Source organism: Lygodium microphyllum, chromosome 6, assembly GCF_053477565.2.
Source record: "Lygodium microphyllum isolate KBCC chromosome 6, Lygodium_microphyllum_v1.1.10, whole genome shotgun sequence".
NCBI lineage: Eukaryota > Viridiplantae > Streptophyta > Polypodiopsida > Schizaeales > Lygodiaceae > Lygodium > Lygodium microphyllum.
Genome location: NC_141140.1, coordinates 26,920,958 through 26,947,928, shown reverse-complemented (window position 1 = coordinate 26,947,928; position 26,971 = coordinate 26,920,958). Strand labels below are relative to the sequence as shown.

At 41.2% G+C, this 26,971-nt stretch overlaps 1 protein-coding gene across 2 annotated transcripts; it reads left to right on the top strand.

Annotated features, from left to right (window-relative positions):
- Positions 1 to 628: 628 nt before the first annotated feature.
- On the top strand, positions 629 to 26,516 carry REV7 (DNA-binding HORMA family protein). Of its 2 annotated transcripts, none has more exons than XM_087679356.1 (5): positions 629 to 766; positions 860 to 940; positions 25,376 to 25,488; positions 25,595 to 25,666; positions 25,866 to 26,516. In XM_087679356.1, the coding sequence occupies exons 1-5, from the start codon at positions 742 to 744 to the stop codon at positions 25,995 to 25,997; spliced, it is 423 nt and encodes a 140-aa protein (XP_087535482.1). In that variant the 5' UTR covers positions 629 to 741; the 3' UTR covers positions 25,998 to 26,516. The 2 variants fall into 2 exon arrangements, with proteins under 2 accessions (XP_087535482.1, XP_087535481.1); XM_087679355.1 differs by having other exon boundaries at positions 25,595 to 25,784.
- Positions 26,517 to 26,971: the final 455 nt, after the last annotated feature.

Genomic DNA, 26,971 nt, shown 5'->3' with positions numbered 1-26,971 from the left:
GAGGAGGAGGAGGAGGAGGAGGAGGAGGAGGAGGAGGAGGAGGAGGAGGAGGAGGAGGAGGAGGAGGAGGAGGAGGAGGAGCTTCAATAGCGCAAAGTTGCAGCGAAGTAGTTTAGCGTTTGGCGCGTGCACATAAGGAACACGAGTAAGTTCAATTTTAGTAAAGTGTGATACATTTCATGAAATTCTAACTAAAGCTACCCCAGTCTTTTTGAAAAAGATAGTCAATCGACAAACATTAAGATCATCAATTTTAGTAAAGTGTGATACATTTCATAAAATTCTAACTAAGGCTACCCTAGTCTTTTTGAAAAACTTAGTCAATTGATAAACGTTAAGATCATCACCCTTTCCGAATGAAAAAAACTTCAAAAAATAAATATTATCTACCCATGGCCAAAATCATATATGGGCGGCTCCAACATTTTAGGATACATGCCGGTGCTTGAAAAAACTTAGATTTAGTGGTAATCCTACCTTCATATACTAAAACTTACCTCTGAAATTTCAAGCACCTAGATTTAGTGGTAATCCTACCTTTATATACTAAAACTTACCTCTGAAAGAGAAATTAAAAGGTTGAAAACCTTTGAAGTATGGAAGATTTTAGTATAAAAACCTTGAAATAGAGGCATTTGACCTCTTGAATTTTACATTCCAAGTTTTTTCACCTTTGCGGAAAGAACTGGTTCCGTCAAGCACTGATGCGTACGTGCCTCAGTGACCAGCTCCTCCAGCTCAATGGATCGCAGTCGACAAACCCAAGGTTCGCATAGATTTCCCTTGTTTTCCCTTCTCTCTCTCTCTCTCTCTCTCATACGCACGTTAAAATCTGGTACTGACAGTTAAAAATCTGCAGATGAATTATCGTCCCTGCTAGCCGAGTTTCTGGAAGTTGCCATCACCCTCGTCCTGTCGGTGCGAGGCGTTTATCCTCCAGGTATCTTAAAAATCCACCTCCATTGTTCTCTTTATTTCAGTGTCACATTTTGTGGACCCAAAAAGCACATTCTTGTGGCATCAGTCACAATTTGCATTGTCATCGCACTTCAGAACCTACCATTGCTGAAATTTAGACGTGCAAGGATTTTGTATTGATTGAATACATTGCTGTAATTTGAAGGGCAAAACAGATTTCTAATTTGAAGGCCTTTAGCAAACCTTCAATTGTTTGGTGAATTATCATCCACACACCCAAACACCCCACTTTTTAAGATGGCTCATATTTCAATTGGGGATGTCTCCCCTCCAAATATGAGCTAAGAGATCAAGGCAAGAGCCATGCTGGCATTGTTCCTATGCATAGCATTGGATAGCTCGCTCTCAAGGAGAGGACTGGGGAGAGAGAAAGAGGAGAGAGAGAGAGTACAGAAGAGAGAGAAAGAGAGTGACGAGGAGAGAGAAAGACTAAAAAAAAGAAGAGAGATAGTTGGAAGCCATGAAATTACAGGAGAAGCTAGAGAGAGATGAAGGACAAAGATGTATTATTATGTCAAAAACTGATTCCATCTACATGTGTCCTTTGCCCTTTTATATGACCCTAATTCAGTTCTTTACATTCCATCCTCACTCGGATGCTTTTGTCTTCAAAAACAAAATAGGACTTATTACAAATTGCCAAGTGGTGGAAAGAGGCAAGGTACTCTGCGAGGACTAAAACAAAATGGCCTAATCTTTAAGGATTTACGAAACAAGTACAATTAGAGGACTGAGAATCAAGTACAAAGCATTGACAACCATTGGGAAATATGAAAATGAAATCTTGGACCAAAATGTTGTCATTAAGAGCTCATCCCAGATGGAGACTTTGTGCTGTCCACTGTAGACCTTGTTGTACTAAATTTAATAACTTTGGATTGGCTGATCCAAATTAGACATGCTATAGCTCTAGACGAAGCTCTCATTAAGTGCTTTCAGTCTATATAACTCATACATCTCTATCATTAATTCAGCATTAAATCTGGTCCAAAACAAAGATTTGTTTCGTAGTGAAGCAAAGCCCACTAGTTAGTATGATAGTTATCTCAAAATTCTTGAAGATAAGGACATCATTCCCAAAGTAATGTTGGTCCACACGGAGAGTTAAGTCCAGCCCTTAACCTCCCGGATTAAAAGGAAAGGTAATATTTCATCCATGCATCATGATCATCAAATTAGAGATATCATCACTCATGAAATAATAGACATGTACGAATGAATCCACAAAAGCATAAGCAACCAAATCAAATAGAAGCCGAGGGTCACGGTATTCAGCAACAACTGAATCAAAGAGAAGCCCATAGTCATAGTCTTCAGCAAACTGAATATTTATAGGCTGTAACTGTAAACCCTTTATCTTCCTCTGGATTAGCATCAAAATTGTCTTCAGCATAATTGCCTTTATCCTCTTCATCTGAATATTCAAGTACCACAAATATCCTTGCATTCTTTGCTCTGTAAATGACTTGATGATTAGAATACATCGGTTCGACACATCTATAGCATAACCCTTGAGCATGCAACTCTCTGATTTGATCACTCGTTAATTATCGAGCTTTACGGATTGTATATCAAATATTGCCCACATCATCACTATATAGATCAGCAATAGAATAATCATATTGCTGTCCATGGTACTCATGAGAAGCATATGGCTGAGAAGACAAGCTATTCTGATCACTTGTAGAATCAGTGACAAAGTAAAGGGGTGAAAAAGTATGGAAGTGTGGTGGTAATGTGGTAAAATAATTGTTGGTGGAAACACTTCAAGAACCGCTCGAGGGTGCTCTACATAGTGAAATGTATAGAGTAATGTATAAGAATGTACATGCCACTTGGACAATGTTTCTTGTGGGAAAATTGTTCACTTGCCCCATATAAGGTCCAAAACAGGAACTAGAAAGGGACTAGAAGAAAAGCTCAAGCCCTTTTCCATCCCAAAACAACTAGGGCATCAGACAACAAGTGTACATTAGTTGCCTAGTGGTCTACCAAGACTCTAGAGGCGATGATTATCTTACCAAAGGAGCTCAAATGATCACCTTAGAGAGCCCAAGGCATCAAACAAAGAGTGCTTGTTGGCTACTTAGTGGCCCACAAGGACTTGCAAAGGTGGATGTACCACATTGGTTCTTTTTTTTTGGGAGGTTTTTGAGGGGAGGTTTTAAATAAGGTTTTCGTCCTATTAAGTAACTGTGCTCCAGGGGGAGAGTAAAAGAAATGGGTAGATTCACCACATCACAAAATAAACAAGCTATTCTGATCACTTGTGGAATCAGTGACGAAGTAAAGGGGTGAAGAAGTATGGAAGTGTGGTGGTAATGTGGTAAAATAGCTGTTGGTGGAAACACTTCAAGAACCGCTCGAGGGTGCTCTACATAGTGAAATGCATAGAGTAATGTTGCATTATAAGAATGTATATGTCACTTGGACAATGTTCCTTGTGGGAAAATTGTTCACTTGTCCAAGCGTCCTTTACAAAGGTGAGTATGATTGCCACGAGGACGTGAAATTTTGAGATGCTTTAATCTTGCTAGTAATATCTGATTAAGTTACTAATCAAATGTGCAAGGTTGTTTAGCACATGTAATGCACATGGTAGTTATTTCATGGGAACGGGCCAAGGACCCGGAGGATGCAGTGGGTGTTAAAGGAAAAAGTTGTGTTAAGTTATGCCAACTAGGTTTTGGTGGTCAGTTGGTGCCAGGTTGGACCCTAGGATAATTGTTTGGCCATTAAGTGTCAGTGGTGACACTAGGGACTAGCATTGACACTAGGGACTAGCATTAATTAATTAATTAATGCTAGTCTAAGGGTCAACAAAGGTTGGGAACCACTCCAAGTTGCAAATGGCCTAGTCAATTTCATTCCAGATGGGCATGTTTAATTTTGGGCAAGGTCAAAAGGGCTGAAATAAATTTTCAGAATTAATTAATTCTGAAAAAATTAATTTAATGGCTGAAAATTAGGAAGGCTGCCACTTGGCAAAACTTTCCCATGCAACTAGGGAGAAGGCTGTTGGACGGTGGTGGAAGCTGAAGGCAGCCATTCGGAGCTTGGTGGAGAGAGAGGAGGTGGTCAGATTTGGCTCTGAGAGGTGGTGACGACTGATTGCGCGCCACGATAGGACAGGGGGATAGCAGCTTTTCTCTTCTGTCCCAAGAGAGGCGGTGGTAGGAGAGGCGGCGGTAACAGAGGCGGCGGTAGGAGCTGGTGTTTTACCCCCCTTTTGAAGCTGTTGGTGCCGTCAAATTTGTCATCAGAGCTACGAATCAGAAGATATATTTCAGCTGATTTTCTCTCTTTCTACAACATTCTCTCATCTCCTCCAGTCTATGCTCAAGTATTCTCAGCAATTCTCAGCCATGGGTAGCAGTGTACAACCAAATTTGGTGGACAGCAGAGAGTTTACTGCTGTAAACCCTAAATTACAGCAGTAATTAGGGTTTAGCAGCCACCTTGGGACCCGTGCCATCAGTCAAAGGCATTGTACACTGAAATCAGCACCGGAAATTCGTGGAATTGTGAGGATTTCAAATGCGAGCCCATCTATTGTGAATTTGGGGCAGCATTTGACCAGTTGGGGTTCCATTAGAGCAAGTCCTGGGTGAAAATCAAGGGGCAATTTGCCCGAATGCTTTGCTAATTATTGGAACAGCAAGGGGCTTTTGAATCAGCCAAAGAGATTGCGAAATCTCGGCTTGTAATTTATCCATCAGCAATTGAAATTAAAGAAATACCGAAAGGGGCGCCAGTTTTGGGGCCAAGAGGGTGTCCACTGTCCAAGTTTATGAAGGTAAAGTGAGCATTTTAGTTTATGTTCATTTGCTAATTGCTGTAATTAAGTGCTTAATCAGGTTAAACCACCCTATCCGAGAAGGAAGGCTGGTTTCAATGATCATGCAATGCAAAGGGTATGTACAACAGGGAAGGGAGGTGGATGTTGAAGATAATATCAAAACTTGTAGAATACAAGAAAATATAGGAACCCCCTCTCAACCATGGATGCCGATGTTGAAGGAGAAAGAGAAATCTAATGTTGGTCTTTATGCGGTGCCTAGAATTATGAATAAGGATATGGATGAAGCACCCTAGCTATAGGAGCTAGGGAGAAGCTACTGTTGTGATAGCATCAAGAGATGTAGCAAGATCCGCCTCGAGAGGGGAAGCCTCCATGCTGATAGAAGAGCAAGTCTCCTAGGAAGATGAAACCACAAAGAAATGGTGAATCTTTCTATGTTTCTAGCCCAATAAAGACTGGTGCAAACTTTCATGTTAGTTCTATATTAAAATACAAAACCTTGCAAAAGATATTAGAATTTGCAAAAAAAGAGAGCTTCATAGTAAAACAAAACAAAAAGGAAAGCTAAAATGAAGAAAAGATATGTATGTATGAGTGAGTGTGTAAATGCAGTAGAAGACAAATGAAGGAAGTCCTAAAGCCTAAGTAGCTTAAGAGCATAGTAGCCTATTGGCCCGACTCATTAGTTTAAGGAAGTAAAAGTAAAAACTAGACTAGCCTAGAGTATCCTAAGGGTGCTAGCTTAAGTGTTTCACCATCGTGCACAACCATCAATATGTCTTTGCCAACGAACTCATGTTGAGGCAGGGAAATGGTTCTAGGTGGAGAAATGGTCCTAGGTGGGGATGTTGAGCTAAAAATGCATTAGCTTCACTTTAACAACCCGAAAACATGCTTAATTAAGGAAGAAACCTTGTTTATTTAAAAAGAAATATGTTTAGAGAGTCTCTATATCCCATAAGCACAAACCCACTTGGGAGGACCCAAACTTTCTATAAATAGGTATGCTGCCCTCCGTTCAGCCTTAATCTTATTTTTGTAGGTTTCAAGTGTTTTTAGGTTGCTGCCCACACCCCGTTTGCGGAGGATATCGCAGTCCAAGCTATCTATTGCAGTCTTTACTCATATGGTGCTTGTTTCCAATCCTCGTATCAATATGCTGCTATTTCCAGCCAGGCGACTGCCATTGTCCATCTTCCAGTTGTCATATAGTTTGCCATGTCAGTATACTGCTGCGTTTGCAAGCCCCAGGTGCCGCCTTGCAGATTTTCTCTCTCCTCCAACTGTTGCCATCACCTCCTCAGCTGGTCGCTGCTGTTTTCTCTCTTGTTGCATGTGTTCACTGTTTTCTCTCTCTTGTTGCATGTGTTCACTGTCTTCTCTCCTCACCTATGTTTTTAGTATTTCTCTCTCTCTTGCAGTACCGTTCGCATCAAATCCAGCCTTCCTTGATTGCGTTTGCTAGTGTTCGACATCCAGAGGTTGCCTTGCTGCGATTTGGGATCCGTTTAGAGTACGACACTCTCTAGTACGACACTCTCTAGCTCATTAGCCTTGCCTTGATCCTTGAGATACAGGAGTTCAAGGTACAATATTCTTTCATTGCATAGTGTGTTTGTTGCACGAACATTGTATATTCAATAATCATATCACTTCATTTATTCTTTGTGTTCATTGTCTTTGAGTTATCCTAACCCTAACTATGTTCTTCTATTAGTCTATGCTTTGTTGTATGGTGTTATTTGTGTTTCTATGTTAGGGTATTTCTTCACATGGTATCAGAGTTGAGTTCTCTAAGAGAAACCTTAGCCTTGACTTGAAAGCTCTATATAAGAAGCAGGAACCACAGAAGGGCAAATGACTTCGAACACTACTTCTGTACCACTTCTCACATCCGAGCTAAATCCATGGACGAATGAGTCGGAGTGGGCCTTACAGCTTGCTTCACAAGCTCTCGACATGACCGGACAACATTGGACTACCATAGAGTTCCATGACCTTATGAGATCACTATAGCTGAGTACGATCTCATTTTGATGCATAGAGCCCAGTACCAGATAGAAGATAAGTTTGAATTTCACTCTTTAGATTCAGTGCACCGATCTACTGATCATGCAGGAAGGACAGAATCTCCACTTAGGACTGGCCATCTGTAAGTGGAAACTTGGATAGAGTACACTCCATTGCCTTCACACTTATTCTCTCCGGTGCCAAGTATGTCTATCATTTCAGATTCTGTTAATGATGATTCCCCTTCTCCTATTGGTATGGATTATTTTCATGATGAAAGACGTATGCAAACCAATTCTTGGTTTATGAGTAACGAGAAAGACATATATTTCTTTATGAACTCAAGACTAGGTAAGCAGTTGAAATAAAAAATTTTGAGTACTCCTTCTTTTTCTTTAAATAATTTTGTTTTCAAAGGTCATAAATGAAGTAGGTGCATCATCATTTTAATTTAATGCATTTAATGGACAAAAGGAACCCATATTATTTTCCACATCTACACCTATTTACAAATCCATTTGATCTCCCTCCCATCCTATCCTCTTATTCCACTGTCACATTCTTTCAGCCTCCATTAGGTGCACTGTATGTTGTATCTCATGTAGAATACACATATGTTTTCATTCACCATATCGGGGGGTTCGTCAAACTTAGGCACAACCATTAGGACCATAGAAACAGGGAACGCCCGTTCCGGGCCCTAGGAACGGATTAACGCGTTCCAACATATGTCTACCAGCGAAACGCCTATGGAACGTTCCTGCCTGTTTCCAGCCCCGTTCCTGCCCGTTCCGCACCGTTTCGGGCTGTTCCAGTAGTCGTTCCCTATTTGGAACGGCCGTTCCTTGGAACCCGCCAGCTCCCGCCAGCTCCTGCCTGCCTCGCTTAGGCCCTACCTGCTCCTACCTCTCCTGTCCACCTGAGTGAGTGAGTGGATGAGACACACACACGAGATAGATATTAGATACACACGTGTGATGTCACACATATATACAAACATGTGTGCATGTGTGGGTGTGTGTGACATATGATTACTAATCATGTTGCTACTAATTGTATTGTTGGTCCCCCCTTGAAAAGCGTGATCCATTAGGTCACTAAATTGGCACGTCGAACATGACCTTTTCAATGCCTACCATACTACTACCCATAATCTAGTTGTTCCATATTGTACCTAGCATATCATACCACCCTTCTCACTTCCACCATGCTACTAGATAAACCAATTTACAATCTTCCAACTAACTTAATCTCTCTCTCTCTCTCTCTCTCTATATATATATATATATATATATATATATATATATATATATATATATATATATATATATATATATATATATATATATGCATATGCCGTTCCCTCCATTCCCGTTGCCTAACTTTAGGCGTTCCCTCCATTTCGAGAGGTCCCGTTCCCGTTTCCCGTTCCTAGAAACTATGATTAGGACCTTATCTCTTCCTCAGTCGGGTGGTGTTTCACTTTTTTCTCATACACTTTCGAGATCATTGCAGCATGGGTATTCCCCCAGTCTCTTCCGAGTGTGGATCAGTTGATGCTATAATTTGTCTCCATGGCATTACCTAGTGGACCCTCTGATCATTATGTTGTGTCCTAGCTGGCATTTGAATATAGCTTACGTGCCCTAGTGTCTCCACCTTCATTGGCACCTTATGGAAACATTCATGTTTCAATGTCTGCATCAATTGGCACTCATAGCCTATTTTTGCTCACCCACCTCTTTTCCATTCTCCTCCTTATCAAACACCTCCATTGTCATGAGAGGACACGTATTTTTGAAACCTCACTTAACATGTGGATTAATTTCTAATTACATGATTAAGTAAATGTTGCACATGTGAGGTGTAATTGGAGTTAAAGTAAATTTACGAGCCCGGGACCTGAAGAAATCACGGGATATCAAAGGCAAAAGTTGCTATAAGTTATGCCGTACAGGTACTTGGTGGTATCTGGTGCCTGTTGTTGGCCTAGGTCATCTATTTGGCCATAAGTATTAGTTGGTGACACTAGAGAAGTGGCGTTTAATGGTACGTAATGCCAATCTGATGGTCAAAGATGGCGTAGAGACACTCGGGAATGGAAGTTGCCTAGTCAATTTAATTATTGACCAATTAGATTATTTTTTAGGGCACCGAAATAATTATTAGATTAATTTTCAGTATTTAAAGACTGAAAATTAATATTTGATTATGAAAAATGTTGAAAAAACCCTTTGGGAAGGCTGTCACTTGTCAAAAATGCCCATGCAATACTGAAAAACGTCTTTAGAGGCTGAAGAGAAGCATTTCTATAAATTCAGCCTGCAAGAGAGAGGGAGGAGAGGTTATTGGTCTAATTTGCAGCCATTGGAGGACCTTCTGAGGCAGCCAAGGGCAAAAGAAGACCAATCAACAGCAGGAGACAGCATCTACAGGCTGTTGAGGCAGGGCAGCAGCAGTAAATGACTGATTTTCTTCAGTTCTTTTGCATCTATATGTTATTGTAGTAGGGTAGCAGCTGCACTTGACTGATTTTCAGTCATTCTTCACAACAAAACTCTGAATTTTCTCTCTCTACAGCTTTCCCTCTCATCTCCCAGCCATTTCACAACCTTCTTTAAAGATCTTAGCATTTGGACCCTTCGAGGCTGTTGAGAAATTGCAAATTTCTTTGCTATAAACCCTAATTTACAGTAGAAATTAGGGTTTATCAGCAGCCTTGAAAAGCGTGCCAGAAATTGGAAGCTCCAAGACTTGGATTCAACAAGGCTGAAGGTGAGTTTCAGCTGAATTGAGGTGGAGGACTAGCCAACCATTGAATATGGGGCATTTTCATCATCTATGAAGTGGGTGAAGGCCAAATTGAGTGCCCGAATCAAGGGACAAAATAGATTGAAGACTTGCTAGTCACTTTGGACAGCAAGGGGAGTTGAAATACCGAAAGGGATTGGGAGAATCCCATTGTAAATCAACTTTTTCTTCAATAAAGCTAAAGAAATACCGGAAGGGGCTCCAATTTTGGGGCCAATCGGGTGTGCATTGTCCAAGATCAGTAGGTAAATTTGTATTTTCAGATTTGCATTTATTGTTTGCTGCTGTAATTAAGTTGTAATCAGGGACTTACCACCCTATGCGAGGAGGAAGTCTGGTTACATGGTTCCATTGCCGGGACACCATTAAATCCTTTGAATTGGTGAGCTCGTGGTACTTGATTGCAACTTGGGACTATTGCATTATTGCTGAAATTGTTCTCAACAGTGAATTACAGCAAGCATGTCTTCACATGGTGATACGGGATCAAGTGGAGAGGATGCATCACTCCTTGGTCAATCACATGGTGAAGGGGGAAATGCAATGACTGGTGTTGGGTATGGTTCTCAGCATGGACAGCATGCTGAAAATGTGGGAAATGACCCAAATGTTGGCACTTCAATGCATTAAGAGGCTGATGACTAGCAAGGGGCTGAAGAATTTGATGATAGCTTCAAGGATCGAATGCATACAGCAGCAAATCTTTTTGCTGAATCGGCAAAGGATCCCCAGTATACTCGATTCTTAAATGCCCCAAAGAAGGACATCAAAGGCAAAGAGAAAAAGACACCTTCTACAGCTTCAGGACAACGACAAGAACTGAAAGAAATGCCTAAGCCTTCTTTAGAAGAGCCCCAAATGCCTGATGAGCATAAACAGTTAGTATCTGTGGGGCAGCAAGTGCAAATGCATGGCCAACTTGGTAGTGCCAATCCATGGAAACATGGGCAGCAAGGCAATTATGCACATGCAAGCATGGGACAACAAGGATACTTTGGTGGTGGTACCATTTTTCATACTATGATTGGACAGGCATCGCATACGGGAATGCATCACACAAATCCCTACCGTATGCAGCAGCCAATGCATGGCTCACAACACCCAATGTATTCGGGTAATGCAATTAGAATGCCTAACCCCATGTAGGGCAGCATAGGCATGATGCTTGGAACACAAAGCGGGCCATATGGATATGCATTGGCACCCCCAGGGAGTGTTGGAGCACAAGGATTTGGTGCTGGTCATGTAGGTGCTTCAGATAGTGTTGGTTTTCATACAAATACAGCCAATGCACCCTTTTTGCAGCAGCCCATTTATGATAACTTGACTCCCATAGGTCCGTTGAAGGACTATGATGAAGGTGGCAAAAGTGTGAAGTTTGAGACTTTCAGTGGTGCATAAGATAGGTTGAAGGCACTTGTTTTTATTTAGCAGTTTGATGCAACCTATTTTGGAGGCAACTTCACAGAGGCATCTAAGATACGCAAGGCAACCACATTTTTGACGGAAAATGCATTGCAGTGGTGGTCTACACTCCTTATTCAAGGGAAGTCACCTACCACTTGGGTCTAGTTCAAGCAAATGTTTGCTTCAAATTGGTTGACAAATACCTTTGAGGTAGACATTATGATAGCTTGGAATCAGTTGAATTCCAAAGACTGCAAGAACTTGGATCAATATAATAAGAAGTTTTGGGATGCATTGTTGCTAGTTACTTCTTATCGCACAGTACCTCTCCATGAGCAGGTGGAGAAGTATATTTGTGGTTTGCCAAAGGGTATTCGGGATTTTTGCGTTAAGTCCATTGTTTTCAGCATGTCTCAGCTTATAGAAACTGCTACTATAGCTGACACATTGTTGCATGGAAAGGATGCAGGATTCCACGGTGATGATACCGAGTCACATGTCAAAGAGGCAAAGGCTGAGAAAAAGCATAAATCTGAAAATAAAGCTGAAAATGGAGGCAGATTTAAAAAATAAGGCTGGAAAGAGCAACACATTGCTAAGAAAGAGTGGGAAAAGTGATGCACTGTCACATAAACCTCAGGTGTCGACTGTTAATATAGTTTATCACAATGAGTTGGATGCCATGAAAGAGCAATATGTTACTGATTCGAACTTTGCTAATGTTTATGATCAGCTTTGCAATGGCCAAAGGCATGGACACTTTGTGTAAGAGATAGATTTCTGATGACGCATGGACGATTGTGTGTCACAAAGCAATTAAGGCCTAGAGTTATCACTGGAAGTCATGCTCCTCCGTATGCAGGACATAGAGGTATTGATGCCACGGTCAAGGCAGTGGAGCATTTCTTTTATTGGCCAACATTGAGACATGATGTAGAATTGTTTGTTAAGACATGCATCGTATGCCAGAAGGTAAAGTATGATAGGCAAAAGATGCCAGGTTTGTTGCAGTCCTTGCCTATTCTAGATAGGCCTTGGTAGAGCATTGCAATGGACTTTATTTTTAAGCTTCCTAAGATACCTATAGGGAATGATGGGATATGGACTATCATTTGCAGGTTTAGCAAACAAGCCCATTTCATTTCGGTGAGGAAGAAAATAAAGGCTGATCATATGGCACGATTGTTTTCGCAGCTCATCTTTACGTATCATGGTATGCCAGAGTCGATCATTAGTGATCGAGACCCCCAAATGACGAGTTTATTTTGAAAGGGCTTGTTTGAGAATATGGGTACCATGCTGAAATTCTCATCATCCTTCCATCCATAGACAGATGGTCAGTCTGAGGAAGCAAATTCCATAGTGTTAGATCTTTTAAGGTGCTATGTTTTAGACCACAAGACACAGTGGGAGCAGTAATTGCCCTTGATTGAGTTTGCTTATAACAACAAAGTGCATAGTTCTACGTGCAAAGCTCCATTTGAGGTGGTAGAGGGTGGTAAGAAAGTACCCCCTATTTTGCACACAAAAGATATGATCTTTGAGTTTGATCGCTATGTTTAAAGCTTGGATGTAGCTTATCAGAAGGTTAAGTATGCGCTTCAAAGATCAAAGGATAAGCAAAGGAGAGCAGCCGATCGTTATGGACGTGCTTTGGAGTTTGTAGAGGATGATTATGTATTGCTGTGTTTTGAAAAGGCAAGGTTGAAAAAGATGAGAGGAAGAGAAAGACTGTATCCGAAGTTGAGTATGAGATACTATACGGGTGGCATATCGGCTGAAATTACCTCCACATTGGCGGATACACAATGCCTTTCATGTCAGTCTGTTGAGGCCTTTTCGTGGTGATGTGCCAAAGGATATGTCTGCTGAAATTCAGCTTGAGGTTGAGGAGCTAGATGAGATTGTGGTACTTGAGTAGATTTTGGCACACAAGGAAAGAAAGGTCAAAGGTAAAATTTCCAAGAGGTACTTGGTGAAGTTTCAGAATTATTCACCAATGGATGCCAAATGGATGGAAGAGGATGACTTGGCAGACCATCCTCAGTTGTTGCAGCTTTACCTAGATGTCTTTCAGTTAGAGCCGACTTTAGTTTGGGCTCCATCAGGTTCAGCAGAGTAAGGGTCCGGAGTATTGCCTGATGCTCAAGGGGGAGGTAGCATTTCCACTCCTCCAGTTATGGACAGCTCTCGTATATGTAGTGGATCTCAGATATAATCAGCATACATTCAAGGTACTGTAGCTAAACAATATGTTTGCCAAGAGATCACTATTCATTGTACTAGTCACTATGTTTGGTATGCAAATCGGTATGGTTTTCACTGCAGCTCTGAAACTGTACATTTGCATCCGTTATGCTGGGGGTGTAATTAGTTATGCTTGGTATGGCATTGGTTATGCTTGGTGTAGCATCAGTTAATGATCATCAGGGGCTGATTATCGAATGTTGGTTTTCGGCGTATGATCATTAATATTCAATGGTATTCAGCTCAGTTTTTGATCAGCTTGAGAGCCGTTTATGGTCACTTTTTGGATCAGTTATGCATCAAATTTTGCACTAATTGCTGGTCAGTTTTTGCAATGAGTTTGTGACCAGTTTAGGGTCACATTTGCAGCAGTTTGTGATCAGTTCTCAGATCAGCAAGTGATCAGTTTATGATCAGATTATGCTCAGTTTTCAATGGTTTATATCTAGTTCCATGGACAACAGCATATGTTATGATGCCATTGATGTTTTAGCCATGGCTTATGCTTGGTTATGCTATGCTATGGTTTGGTTTTGCTAGATGAGTTGAGTTTATGAGAAATAGACATGTCACATGATAATCTGACAATGTTTTTAAGATTCTTTGTGAGTCTTATGTTATGTTATGTTGATTGGTAATTTTCAGCATATGTTGGGCATATGGAATGGTCGCACAACAATGCGCAATGTTGTGTTGACTATGATGCCCTATGGAAAATTCTAGTGTAGCACTTTGCCTTTGATGCATTTGGCAGTGCAATCGAGGACGATTGCAAGGATTTCAAGTGGGAGGGCTGTCATGAGGACATGTATTTTTGAAACCTCACTGAACATGTGGATTAATTTCTAATCACATGATTAAGTAATGTTGCACATGTGAGGTGCAACTGGGGTTAAAGTAAATTTATGAGCCCGAGACCTAAAGAAATCACGGGATCTCAAAGGCAAAAGTTGCTATAAGTTATGCCGCACAGGTACTTGGTGGTATCTAGTGTCAGTTGTTGGCCTAGGTCATCTATTTGGCCATAAGTGTCAGTTGGTGATACTAGAGAAGTGGCGTTTAATGGTACCTAATGCCAATCTGATGGTCAAAGATGGCACAAAGACACTCAAGAATGGAAGTTGCCTAGCCAATTTAATTATTGGCCAGTTAAATTATTTTTCAGGGCACCGAAATAATTATTAGATTAATTTTTAGTATTTAAAGACTGAAAATTAATATTTGATCACGAAAAATGTTGGAAAAACCCTTTGGGAAGGTTGCCACGTGTCAAAAATACCCATGCAAGTCTGAAAAACGTCTTTAGAGACTGAAGAGAAGCATTTCTATAAATTTAGCCTGTAAGAGAGAGGGAGGAGAGGTTGCTGGTCTGATTGGCAAGGCAGCAACAGTAAATGATTGATTTTCTTCAGTTCTTTGTATCTATATGCTATTGTGGTAGGGCAACAGCTGCACTTGACTGATTTTCAATCATTCTTTGCGACAAAACTTTGAATTTTCTCTCTCTATAGCTTTTCCTCTCATCTCCCAGCCATTTCACAACCCTGCTTTGAAGATCTCAGCATTTGGACCCTTGGAGGCTGAGAAATTGCAAATTTCTATGCTGTAAACCCTAATTTACAGCAGAAATTAGGGTTTACCAGCAGCCTTGGGAAGTGTGCCAAAAATTGGAAGCTCCAAGACTTGGATTCAACAAGGTTGAAGGTGAATTTCAGTTGAATTCAGGTGGAGGACTAGCCAGCCATTGAATTTGGGGCATTTCCATTGTCTATGAAGTGGGTGAAGGCCAAATTGAGTGTCCGAATCAAGGGGCAAAATAGATTGAAGACTTGCTGGTCACTTTGGACAGCAAGGGGAGTTGAAATACCGAAAGGGATTGGGAGAATCCCATTGTAAATCAACGGGCAGCAATTTTGGGGCCAATCGGGTGTGCATTGTCCAATATCAGTTTGTATTTTCAGATTTGCATTTATTGTTTGCTGCTGTAATTAAGTTGTAATCAGGGACTTACCACCCTATCCGAGGAGGAAGGTTGGTTACATCCACCACCACCACCACGACCATTTTATCCTCCACATCTATCTTACCCCACATTCTTGACACCTCATGGTTCTATCTTATCTTCCGCCAAGCATGCTTTCAATGACAAGACTCATTTTAATGGGTCAAACTTTACAACTTGGTCGAACTTGATGAGACATGTCCTTGACTCACAAAATCTATGGGATCTTGTGCAGGGGTTGGAAACCCAACTCGATCCCGCACTTGTTCCATATGAGGTTGCCCGCTCATGGAAGGTTAGGAATGCCTCCACTATTATCGAGCTGATGCAGGGCTTATTGTGTGAGTTTCATTCTCAGCTTTAATATTTTGCCTTGTGTAAGAGTGATGGATACATTTGACTGACCACTATGCGGCCTGGGATAGGACCCGTCGAATAAATCTTAACCATGAGCTTCAAAACTTCAAAATCTCTGACAGGGATGATTTGAAAGTCAAGCTAGCTAAGTATCGGCATCTCCTTACCGAATTCTCCATTATAGGGATTCCTAAGTTCGCTAACGATTGGGTCACATTGTTTCTTAACAAGCTGCCACGTAAATACTTTAATTTTGTGCAGGAAGTGGTTTCTTTGTCCAATTTACCCACATTCTATGAATTTGAGTGCCAGCTATTGCATTATGCACAACTGTTCAATTAGTTTCATATGAGTAATTCCTTAGAGGGGGCTCTTGTTCCTCATTTTTAGACGCGGCAGCAAGGGAAGGATAAACAAAATCAAACTTCAAATCAAAATCAAAATCAAAATAAAAAACAAGCAGGGGAATCACAAGGAAACTCCTAGTATCAACTCAAACTTGGGTAGCAGAATGTACCTAAGAAGAATAGATATTGTGAACATTGTCAAAAGGCTAGCAATTTTAACGACGAGTGTCGATCAAAGGCAAGAGGAACAACACCAAAACCCAATTCATAGACCCTCACCCCTCAGTCGGGCAATCCCCATCAGGGAAGGTAGGGTGATGGCAAGGGACAGTGGAAAGGTTAGACTCACACTGCTACCAGTCAGCCATCTTAGTCGACAGTGTTCTCAACTCCAGAGGGCTTGTTTGACTGGTTTGCAGAGGCCCACATCGTCTTTGTAGAGACATCCGATGTGAGTCTTGTCCACATTTGTGAGTTGTCTCTTGACGAGGTTACTGCAGAGGCCACTCGTCACAGTTGAGCACATCAGTACCTGTTTGGATTGTAGACAATGGAGCTACACGTCACATGACTCCTATGGAGGACATCTTCCATATTCGAGGTCCTGCAACTAGGTAGGTCCCCGTAGGAAACAACTCCTCAGTCAAGATCCAGGCTCAAGGTTGCGTTAGTTTTGCCATTGATAAGGATTCGGATCTGGCTTCACTAGACAATGTATACCATGTCTCTCAGCTTAGGGTGAACTTGTTATCTGTTCAACAACTTTGCCGGTTGGGGCGAGTAGTTTTTCTTTATAGCAAACACAGTCGAGATCCTTGACTCTCAGATTGGTTTAGTGATTGCTCGTGGTGAGGCACAACCTAATGGCCTATACTACATGACCCATTTTCTTACTGAGTTGATGGCCGAGAACTATGTGTTTCATAGCTTCTAGGCATTAGCCACATCTTGGGAGCCTACGAACAATGAGCGTCTTTGGCATTTTTGTCTAGGGCATCTTGGCTATGACTCTCTTTATGAGTTATCTCGTCGTGAGATGGTTGAGGGCCTTCCTTGCTTGAAGCTAGCTTGAGATGTATGTAAAGCATGTTAGCTCGAGAAGCAGCATCTTATCCCATTTCCTTAGTAGTCTACACATAGAGTTGAGGTGTCTCTTAGATTGATTCACATTGATCTTTGTGGGCCAACATCCACTACCGCCTTGAATGGCGCGATATACTTCCTTTTAATAGTGGATGATCATTTGAGATACATGTGGGTGTACTTTCTAAAGCACAAGTCTGATGCTTTCATATATTTCTTTGCTTGGGTGTTGTTGGTTCATAACTAGACAGGTCGTCGTGTTGGTTGCATGAGGAGTGATAGCGGTGGTAAGTTCATCTCCTACGATTTTTCTGAGTTTCTATAGTAGCATGGCATCTCTCGCCAGCTCACCTCTACCAATTCCCCCTCTTAGAATGGAGTCATAGAGAGTAGGAACCGCATAGTCATGGAAATGGCACGCTCTATGCTGTTTGCAGAGTAGAGCTCCCTGAGTACCTTTCGGTTGAGGTTGCTAACACTGCAGTGTACATCCTCAATCGGTGCTTGATTGCAGCTCTTCCTCAAAAGACCCCATATGAGGCATTCTTTGGCTCTCGGCTTATCATATCCCACTTTAGAGTCTTCGGGTGTCGTACATACGCACACACATGCTTGATGATAAAATAGGAAAGCTCACTTCCTGGCTGATCTTCTTATCTTTGTTGGATATTCCTGCGAAGCGAAAACCTACTCTTTGTTTGATCTTTGGACGAACAAGGTGACGTTAGGAGGGATGTCATCTTTGACAAGAGGGATATCGTGCAATCCTCTGCACCAGATTCTGATCAGATTCCTCCTTCCACATCATTGGAGATTGTGCCTATTGAGCTTGGTCTACTACCCGCTATTGATGTACCTGCGAATTCTTCAGCTCCCAAGCCCCCTCTACGAGACCCCTTACCTCATTGGTACCAGCAAACCATGCAGGATTCAAGGATCTTACCATCAGATTCCATTTCGGAGGGACCTAGAAGATTTGCTTGGTTTGCATCTTAGGCTCTTTTGTGTTGCTGTTTATAGCTGATTATATAGCGCATTCTGAACCGGATACACAGTAGGAGGCTCTTTAGCACCCTCAATGGCGAGAGGCTATGGAGAAGGTGCTAGAGATTATTGACCGAAATGAGACTTGGACACTAGTGGATTGTCCGAGTCTCAAGAAAGTCATTGGGACGAAGTGGATCTTTAGGACCAAGCTAAAGGCTGATGGGACTTTAGACAAATACAAGGCTCACCTTGTCATGCAAGGGCTTCGATAGAAGCATGGTATTGATTATGAAGAGACCTTCGCTCCTACTGCGTGGTTGACATATTTTTGGTTATTACTTGCACTAGCCGCTCACTACGGTTGGCCAATACATCATATGGATATCAAGAGTGCCTTCTTGAATTGTTGTTTGGAGGTGGAATTCTATGTGGAGCAGCCACCAAGATTTTCTTCTGCAAACCCGAGGGATAAGGTATTCCGTTTGCAGAAAGCTCTTTATGGGTTGAAGCAAACACCGCGATCTTGGTTCCATAGGATGGATGAGTTTTTGCAAACTCATGGATACCATTCTACCCCTTATGACTCAAATTTATATGTTCGATCTACTGCGAAGGGGGTTAGCTACATCTTGCTATATGTTGATGATTTACTCATCATAGGCTCAGATTTTGTTGCCATACCAGAAATCAAGGCAAAGCTTAGTGCTACATTTGAGATGGCAGACCTCGGTTTGTTGTCTTCTTGGGGATGGAGGTAGTTCGATTTGGGGGCTGTATTTTTGTGTCGTAGTAGAAGTACGCACTTTAGCTCGTGGAACAGTTCACTACAGATCAGATGTTGAGCTTAGAGGTGGTGCGAGGATCAAGACACACAATGCTTGCTAGTAGCAAAAAGATAGACAGTGAGAGAGCAGAGTAGTGGGAAGAGTGAACACGACTTGTGGGTACAATAACAAGAGTGTATCTCTTTAGGTTTTTAGATAGATATATATATGAAAGTACAAGTGCTAAGGGTGTATTCACACTCGAGTACATTTAAAAGGCACGAGGGCCTTTATTCCCAACAACCTCCCACCTAAAGGCAACGGCCTTAAGAGGAGAAAATAATCAGCTAAGTCTAGGTATGTACAAAGCTGAAATACATATATCTATCCAATTCCCATCATTTGTCAGCAATGAGCAAACCGCTCTGCTGGAAGACCCTTCGTGAGAAGATCTGCAGGATTATCATCTGTATGCACTTTGATAAGCTCAATACTCTTGCTGTCAAGTACATCTCTAATGAAGTGGTACTTTACTTGTATGTGCTTCGTCTTTGCATGAAAGACAAGATTCTGTGCTAGCATGATAGCACTCTGACTATCACAATGGAGAATAGGTAACTCTATAATGCCAAGCTCTCCCACCAGACGTGAAAGGCATAAAGCCTCCTTGTATGCCTTAGTGGCAACCACATACTCTGCCTCTATAGTAGACAATGCAACACACTTTTGTAGCGTGGAGATCCAAGAGACTACTCCTCTTGTGAAGGTAAACACATACCTAGAAGTGGACTTTCTGCAATCGCATAACCAGCATAGTTTGTATCCATAAAGCCAACAACAGATGCCTTCTGCTTTCCAAAGCAGATGCACAACTCCTTTGTGCCTTTGAGATATCAGATAATACTTTCACTGCTTCCCAATGCTTTTTACCAAGGCTTGCTATGTATCTGCTAACCACTCCCACTGCAAAGGCAATGTCAGGACGTGTAGCAACCATAGCATACATCAAACTGCCAACAGTTGAAGCATATGGTATCTTGGCCATTTTAGCCGTCTCATCATCAGATGTAGGGCAGTCCTCTGCACTGAGTTTTTACATATGGAGGCAATGGAACCCCAATTGTTTCCCCCCCTCCATATTGAAACATTGCAAAACCTTGGAGATATACTCCTACTGAGATAGATAGAGTAATCCTTTTGACCTATCTCTGAGTATTCGCATGCCAAGAATATGATTTGTATCACCAATCCTTTATGTCAAAGCTTCCATGAAGACTTTGCTTTAGTGTGTCCAAGGCATGAGTATCCTTGCCAACAATCAACATATCATCAACATACAGAACCAAGATAGTCAGGCTGCCATCTGCTGCCTTGGTGTATAAGCAGTGATCCACTTGACTTCTATGGAAACCTTGAGACTGCATAAATGTATCAAACTTATGATACCATTCTTGTGGTGCTTGTTTCAGCCCATACAAACTCCTTTTGAGTTTACATATCATCTTCTCTTTCCCTTTTTCCACAAACCCTTCAGGTTGCTGCATATATATGTCTTTATGCAGATCATCATGTAAGAATGCAGTCTTTACATTCATTTGTATGAGCTCCATATCTTCAGCTGCAACCAAGCCCAAAATGATTCTCAATGTAGTCATCTTGACTATAGGAGAGAAGATCTCATCAAAGTCAATTCCATGTTCCTGCTCATATCCCTTTGCAACCAATCTTGCTTTGTACTTTGGTGAGGAACCAAAAGTGACCTTCATCTTGTAAACCCATTTGCATGGAAGTGTTTTCTGCCCTTTAGGCAACTACACCAAGTCCCAAGTGCCATTTTTCTCAAGAGATTCCATTTCTGACAACATGGCTTTATACCATTTCTTGCTGTCCTGTCTGTCCATTGCTTCCTTGAAGCAAGACGGTTCACCACAGTCTGTCAACATGACATAATCAACCACATTGTTTGTACTAGGAATGAATGTATCAGGTTGTCTAGTAGCCCTAGATGATCTCCTAACCCAATGATCATTGTTTGCTGGCTGTTGAGCTTTTTTAGCTTATTGTCCTGGCATTTCAGCCTGCAAATCAGCATTAACAGCTTGTTGTCCTAGCTGTTCTTGCATATGTAGTGGCTCATTATCATGGGCAATAGCTGGCTGATCATTTCCAGTATTATTTCCTGCATTTACAGGTTCATTTACAACAGGTATTTGCTGCTGTACAACGGGCACATTTTGCTGTCCAAAAGGTATTTCTTCCCGGAATACAACCCTATGGATCTCCTTAGTTTTTTCAGGGTGTTTATGCATGTGATCTTCCCGGAAGAAAGCATCATTGCTGCATATTACTTTTCTTTTCTTGAGATCCCATAATCTATATCCCATTTCACCCTCGTCACCATATCCTAGGAAAATGCATTTACAGGACCTTGGCTCAAGTTTACTGCGATTTTCTTTACGAATGTGCACAAAAGCCTCGCAACCAAATACTTTCAGGTGAGCATATGAAGGTGGTTTGCTTGACCACGCTTCTTGGGGAACTCCCCTCCCCCCCCTCCCAAAAGACGTGTTTGGTGACCGATTAATTAAGTGTATAGCTGTCATAACAACCTCTGCCCAAAAACCATGGGGAAATGCAGCATGAAGGTGGTTTGCTTGACCACGCTTCTTGGGGAACTCCCCTCCCCCCCCCCCCCCCCCCCCCCCCAAAAGATGTGTTTGGTGACCGATTAATTAAGTGTATGGCTATCATAACAACCTCTGCCCAAAAACCATGGGGGAATGCAGCATGAGATAACATTGTACGGACCTTATCCTGTATGGTCCGATTCATACGCTCTGCAACGCCATTTTGGGGTGGATTATGAGGGGCAGTGAGCTCCCTCTTTATCCCTTTGTTGTTACAAAATGCCTGAAAGGCCTTGGACACATATTCCCTACCATTGTCAGAGCGAAGACACTTAAGTGTCTTATCGGTCTGATTTTCAACCAATGCCAAGAATTTTTGAAACTTGCCAAGCACTTCGTCCTTGCTACGAATGGGGTAAATCCATACCTTCCGTGTAGCATCATCGACAAAGGTGACAAAATATTTCTTTCCCCCTAAAGATAATCCTAGCATCTGACATACATGAGAGTGTACTAACTCTAGAGGAGATTTCAGCGAAAGAGACTTTTTATGAGACATCTGTGCTCAAATACAATGATCACAATGCTCAAAATCAGCATAACGAAGACTAGGTAAGTAACCCAAACGAGAGTTTGACTCATGTGTCCCAACCGGCCATGCCACAAAGAAACACTTGGTTGCTCGGTCACGGCAACAACATGATCACTCACACTAGATACATGGAGAGGATACAAGATATCACTTTTACAAGCTCTGGCAATCACTCTAGATCCCTTACAGATATTCCATTTCCCATTTCCAAAGGTGGTCTGAAATCCATCGTCATCTAACATGTATTTTTGAAACCTCACTTAACATGTGGATTAATTTTTAATCACATGGTTAAGTAAATGTTGCACATGTGAGGTGCAATTGGGGTTAAGAGTAAATTTATGAGCTCGAGACCCAAGGAAATCACGAGATATCAAAGGAAAAAGTTGCTATAAGTTATGCCGCATAAGCACTTGGTGGTATTTGGTGGCAGTTGTTGGCTTAGGTCATTCATTTGGCGATAAGTATTAGTTTGGTGATACTAGGAAAGTGGCGTTTAATGGTACCTAACATTAGTTTGATTGTCAAAGATGGTGTAGAGACACTTGGAAATGGAAGTTTCCTAGCCAATTTAATTATTGGCTAGCCAGATTATATTTCAGGGCACAGAAATAATTATTAGATTAATTTTTAGTATTTAAAGATTCAAAATTAATATTTAATTATGGATAATGCTGGAAAAACCATTTGGGAAGACTGCCACTTGTCAAAAATGCCGATGCAAGACTGAAGAATGTCTTTGAAGGTTGGAGAGAGGCATGTTTAGTATATTTAGCTAGCAAGAGAGAGGGAGGAGACGTTGTTGGTCTGATTTGCAGCCATTCGAGGACCTTCTGAGGCAGCCAGGGGCAGGAGAAGACCAATTAGCAGTAGAGGTGATAGTACCTATAGGCTGCTGAGACAGGGTAGTAGTAGTAAATGATTGATTTTCTTCAGTTCTTTGTATCTACAAGCTGTTGAGACAGGGTAGCAGCATGTAAATGGCAGATTTTCTTTAGTTCTTTGTGAAGAAAGTCTAAATTTTCTTTCTCCTTAGTATTCTCTCTTATCTCCTAGCCTTTCTACAGCCTTGCTCTGAAGATTACAACATTGAGATCACCAAATGCTGAGAAATTTCAGATTTCTCTGTTGTAAACCCTAAGTTGTAGCATAGATTAGGGTTTAGTAGCAGCCTTGGGAAGCATGCTAGAAATTGGAAGCTCCAAGACTTGGATTTAATAGGGCTGAAGCTGTTTTTAGCCTATGCAAGTGGAGGGACTAGCAAATAATTGAATTTGGAGCATTTTCCTTCTCCATCAAAGCTGTTAAGGCCAATTGATTGCCTGAATCAGGGGCAAATCATATTGAAGACTTGCTGGTCATTTTGGACAGCAAGGGGAGTTGGAATACCAAAAGGGATTGGGAGAATCCCATTGTACAACAACTTCTTTTTCAATTAAGTTAAATAAATACCGAAAGGGGCATCAGTTTTGGGGCCAACAGGGTGTCCAATGTCCAAGATTATATGGTTAAGTGTGTATTTTAGTTGTGTAAATTTATTAATTGCTGTAAATGTTGAGAGTATAGGCATATGACCCTCCTTATGCACGAGTGGATAAGGGCAGGTAGATGTGAATGGTCCCGAGGGAAAGGGAAAACCCTAACCCTGGCCAATTGGGGCTATATAAACAGCCAAGGGCTCTATATCGACTTTTGAGTGAGAGTGATCCAAGTTGTACTTTCATGAGCAACTGAATAAGCAAGAATTATTCTTGTACTTGTGAGCTCTTCTCTCCCTCTTGTGCACACTTTAATCCTTGTTTCCACTCTGATTTTCCATAGTAAATAGTGCTTAATCAGGTTATTTACTGCCCTATCCGAGGAGGAAGGTTGGTTATATAAAACCTGATCAAGCTCATAATTACAACAATTACTTATTGAGCACAAACTGAAATGCACATTACCTTAACAATCTTGGACGACAGACACTCTTTTGGCCCTAAAACTAGCGCCCCTTTTGGTATTTCTTTAACTTCAATTGTTAATGGATCAATTATAAGTCGAGATTCATTGATCTCCTTGGCTAATCCAAAAGCCCCTTGTTGTACAAACAATCAACAAGCAATTTGGGCCAATTGCCCATTTTTACCCAGGACTTATACAAATGGAACCACCAATTGGCTAAATGCTGCCCCAAATTTACAATGGATGGCTAGGCATATGAAATCCCTAACAATACAACAAATTGCACGTGCTAGAGAAAATTGATTTTCTTTATGAGAAAAAACTAAAATTTACCTGCTGCTTACTCGAGTCTACATTTAATGCAATTATCTATTGCCAGCCACCTCCAAAGTATTGCTACGTGATTAGCAATGCTGTCGCTAGCCCTTGGAAAGTGTCTCCTTGTTGTCCCTTGCTTGCTGAGGCCCCCAAATAGCTGTCTTTTGCAGCAAATTGCTGTTCTCTGAGATAAGAAAATGGACCAGCAGCTCTCTCTCTCTCTCTCTCTCTCTCTCAGGCTAGAAACTAATTGAATGGCTGAGACCTAGTTCCCAAAAAACGTTTTCTTAGTTTGCATGGGCATTTGCCAAGTGGTAGCTTTCTAAACTCATTTTTTGGCATTATCTAGCCATTTAATTAATTTTCAAGATTAAACAATCTTGAAAATTAATTCCAACCCTTTTGACCCTGCCTAAAATTAAGTGTGCCTATCCATAATTAAACTGGCTAGACTATTTGCAACCTAGAGTGGTTCCGAACCTCTGTTCTCCCTTAGACTGGCATCAATCAATTAATTAATGCTAGTCACTAGTGTCACCATTGACACTTATTGGCAAAACAATTGTCCTAAGGTCAAAATTGACACCAACTGACCCCCAAAGTGCAACTAGCATAACTTATCACAACTTTTGCCTTTGACACCCATTGCATCCTCAGGGTCCTTGGCCTATTACCATGAAATAACTACCATGTGCGTCACATGTGCTAAACAACCTTGCACATTTGATTAATAACTTAATCAAATGTTATCGACAAGATTAAAGCACCTTGAAATTTCACATCCTTGTGACACACGTGTTGGTGGGGCTGGCAAGGACAGGTGTAAGGTGGAGGAGCATGCGTGAGGTTAACTGGGATAGGCAAAAGCTGGAGCTGCAATAGGAGAGGGTGGCGTTTGGTTTTTATTTCTAGAAGTCAGGGGTACTGATAGCCTTCTTGTCATCTGCTCTCTGTACGCTCTTATGCATGATTGTAAGCTTCACTGATGATGTACAAGGCAACTTGTTGGGCCAATGGAATTGTGATGATTTGGAACTGGAATCAACATGCATTTCATGTTTTGAAGTAATCAGATTTCTGACTTGAGTTGTGATTTTAGAAATTTTTGAGCGAAGAAGGTACCTGAACGTTCCTGTGCAATGGGCTAGACATCCAGATTTGAGGCAGTATATAAGCTCAGCTGTTGCAAATGTACTCCCATTGATTCAGAAGGTAAGTTGTCCATTGTCTTAACCATGCAGTTTGAGATTTCAAGTACCTTTGATTTTGCTCTTAAATGGCTCTTATCTTTTGCAACGCTAATGTAACAGATTTGCAGGGCGTTGTTGAGAAAATGGCTGTGGTTTTCATGGACAAGGAGAGCAAACCAGTAGAAAAGTTCATCTTTCAGGTGAAGTTCCATCATGAGTTCAGTGGGACTTTGCCAGCTGCTGAAATTGAGTATGCATTACGTGCATTTTTTCTCAAGTTATCTGTCTCAGAGCCACTACTGCAGCCTTTGCCACCAGGTCAGTATGTGGTCCACATGACGGTGTGATCATATATCACTATTGTGGTCTAACATGCAATTATTGGTCTTGGAACTGTAGAATCTACTTGGGAGATTCTTCTGTTTTCCAAGCAGTTACCAGGCGATGCAGAGGGAAAAGGTCACTTCTGGATACCTGCAGAGACCAAGCTTTGGGAGCAACCACCAGTCATCACACCAATCAAATCCATGAATAGTAAATCCCTTGATGTACAGCTTTACTTGGAGCATCCTGTTTAAATAAACTTGTAGAGGGGTTGAGGTAGTGGTGTTTTGCCCAATGGGGTTGAAGCCCAAATGGTTTGAGCATGTGGGTGTGTATATGGGTGCATGAGTTCAAATCTTGGATACATCCCTCGTGGTGTAAGTCCCCTTCTGTGAAGTTGATATCATCATCTGAGTTGAGAATTGCAATGCATGTGTGAAGGCACATTAGGTGTATAAACCTGAATGCATTGCAGGGTATGCCTGTCGAGCATACATATGGCTTGTGTGAATGGTCAATGTGCGATGCTACATCCTTCTTTGCATTTTCTTGATAGAAGATTTGCTTCATATCAGGGCTTTTCTGGATGTGTGTGCTAGTACATGGCAGCCAGTGCTCTATTCTCAGATACTTTAATACTGGATTTTCAAAAATCCATTTTAGTTAATTAAGCAATATCAAAATGTTTTTCACAAATTTTTTAGCATGAATATATATTGGCACACTTTGATATTGTTACTTGCAAGATTTTCAACAAAAATATATATTGGCATATTGACTAAAGCTCTGGAAATTCCTTGTTTTTTGTGAGAAAGGTCATAATGAACGAGGCGGGATACATGTTGCAATAATCACCAAAAACCAAGGTTTAATGGGAAAACTTTACTAATGATTTAAAACCTTGAATCTTACAAAATTTCTAGTTATAAAGATGGTACATACATGTAATTTGATTCAAAAATCCTTCCAACATTTTGAGTTAAAGGTTATCATATTTGCTATAAAAAATGCTTCAAGTGAACATGTTTCCACTCATTTTGCCTATATATACTTACCAACTATAATCTTTGTCAATAACATCATGGTTCTTTTCGGTTGAAGATCAAGTAAATTTTGTAGAAGGTTTGCATAGCCATAAATTTTGTATTTTCTTACAAGACATGTTTATAAACATTATATAT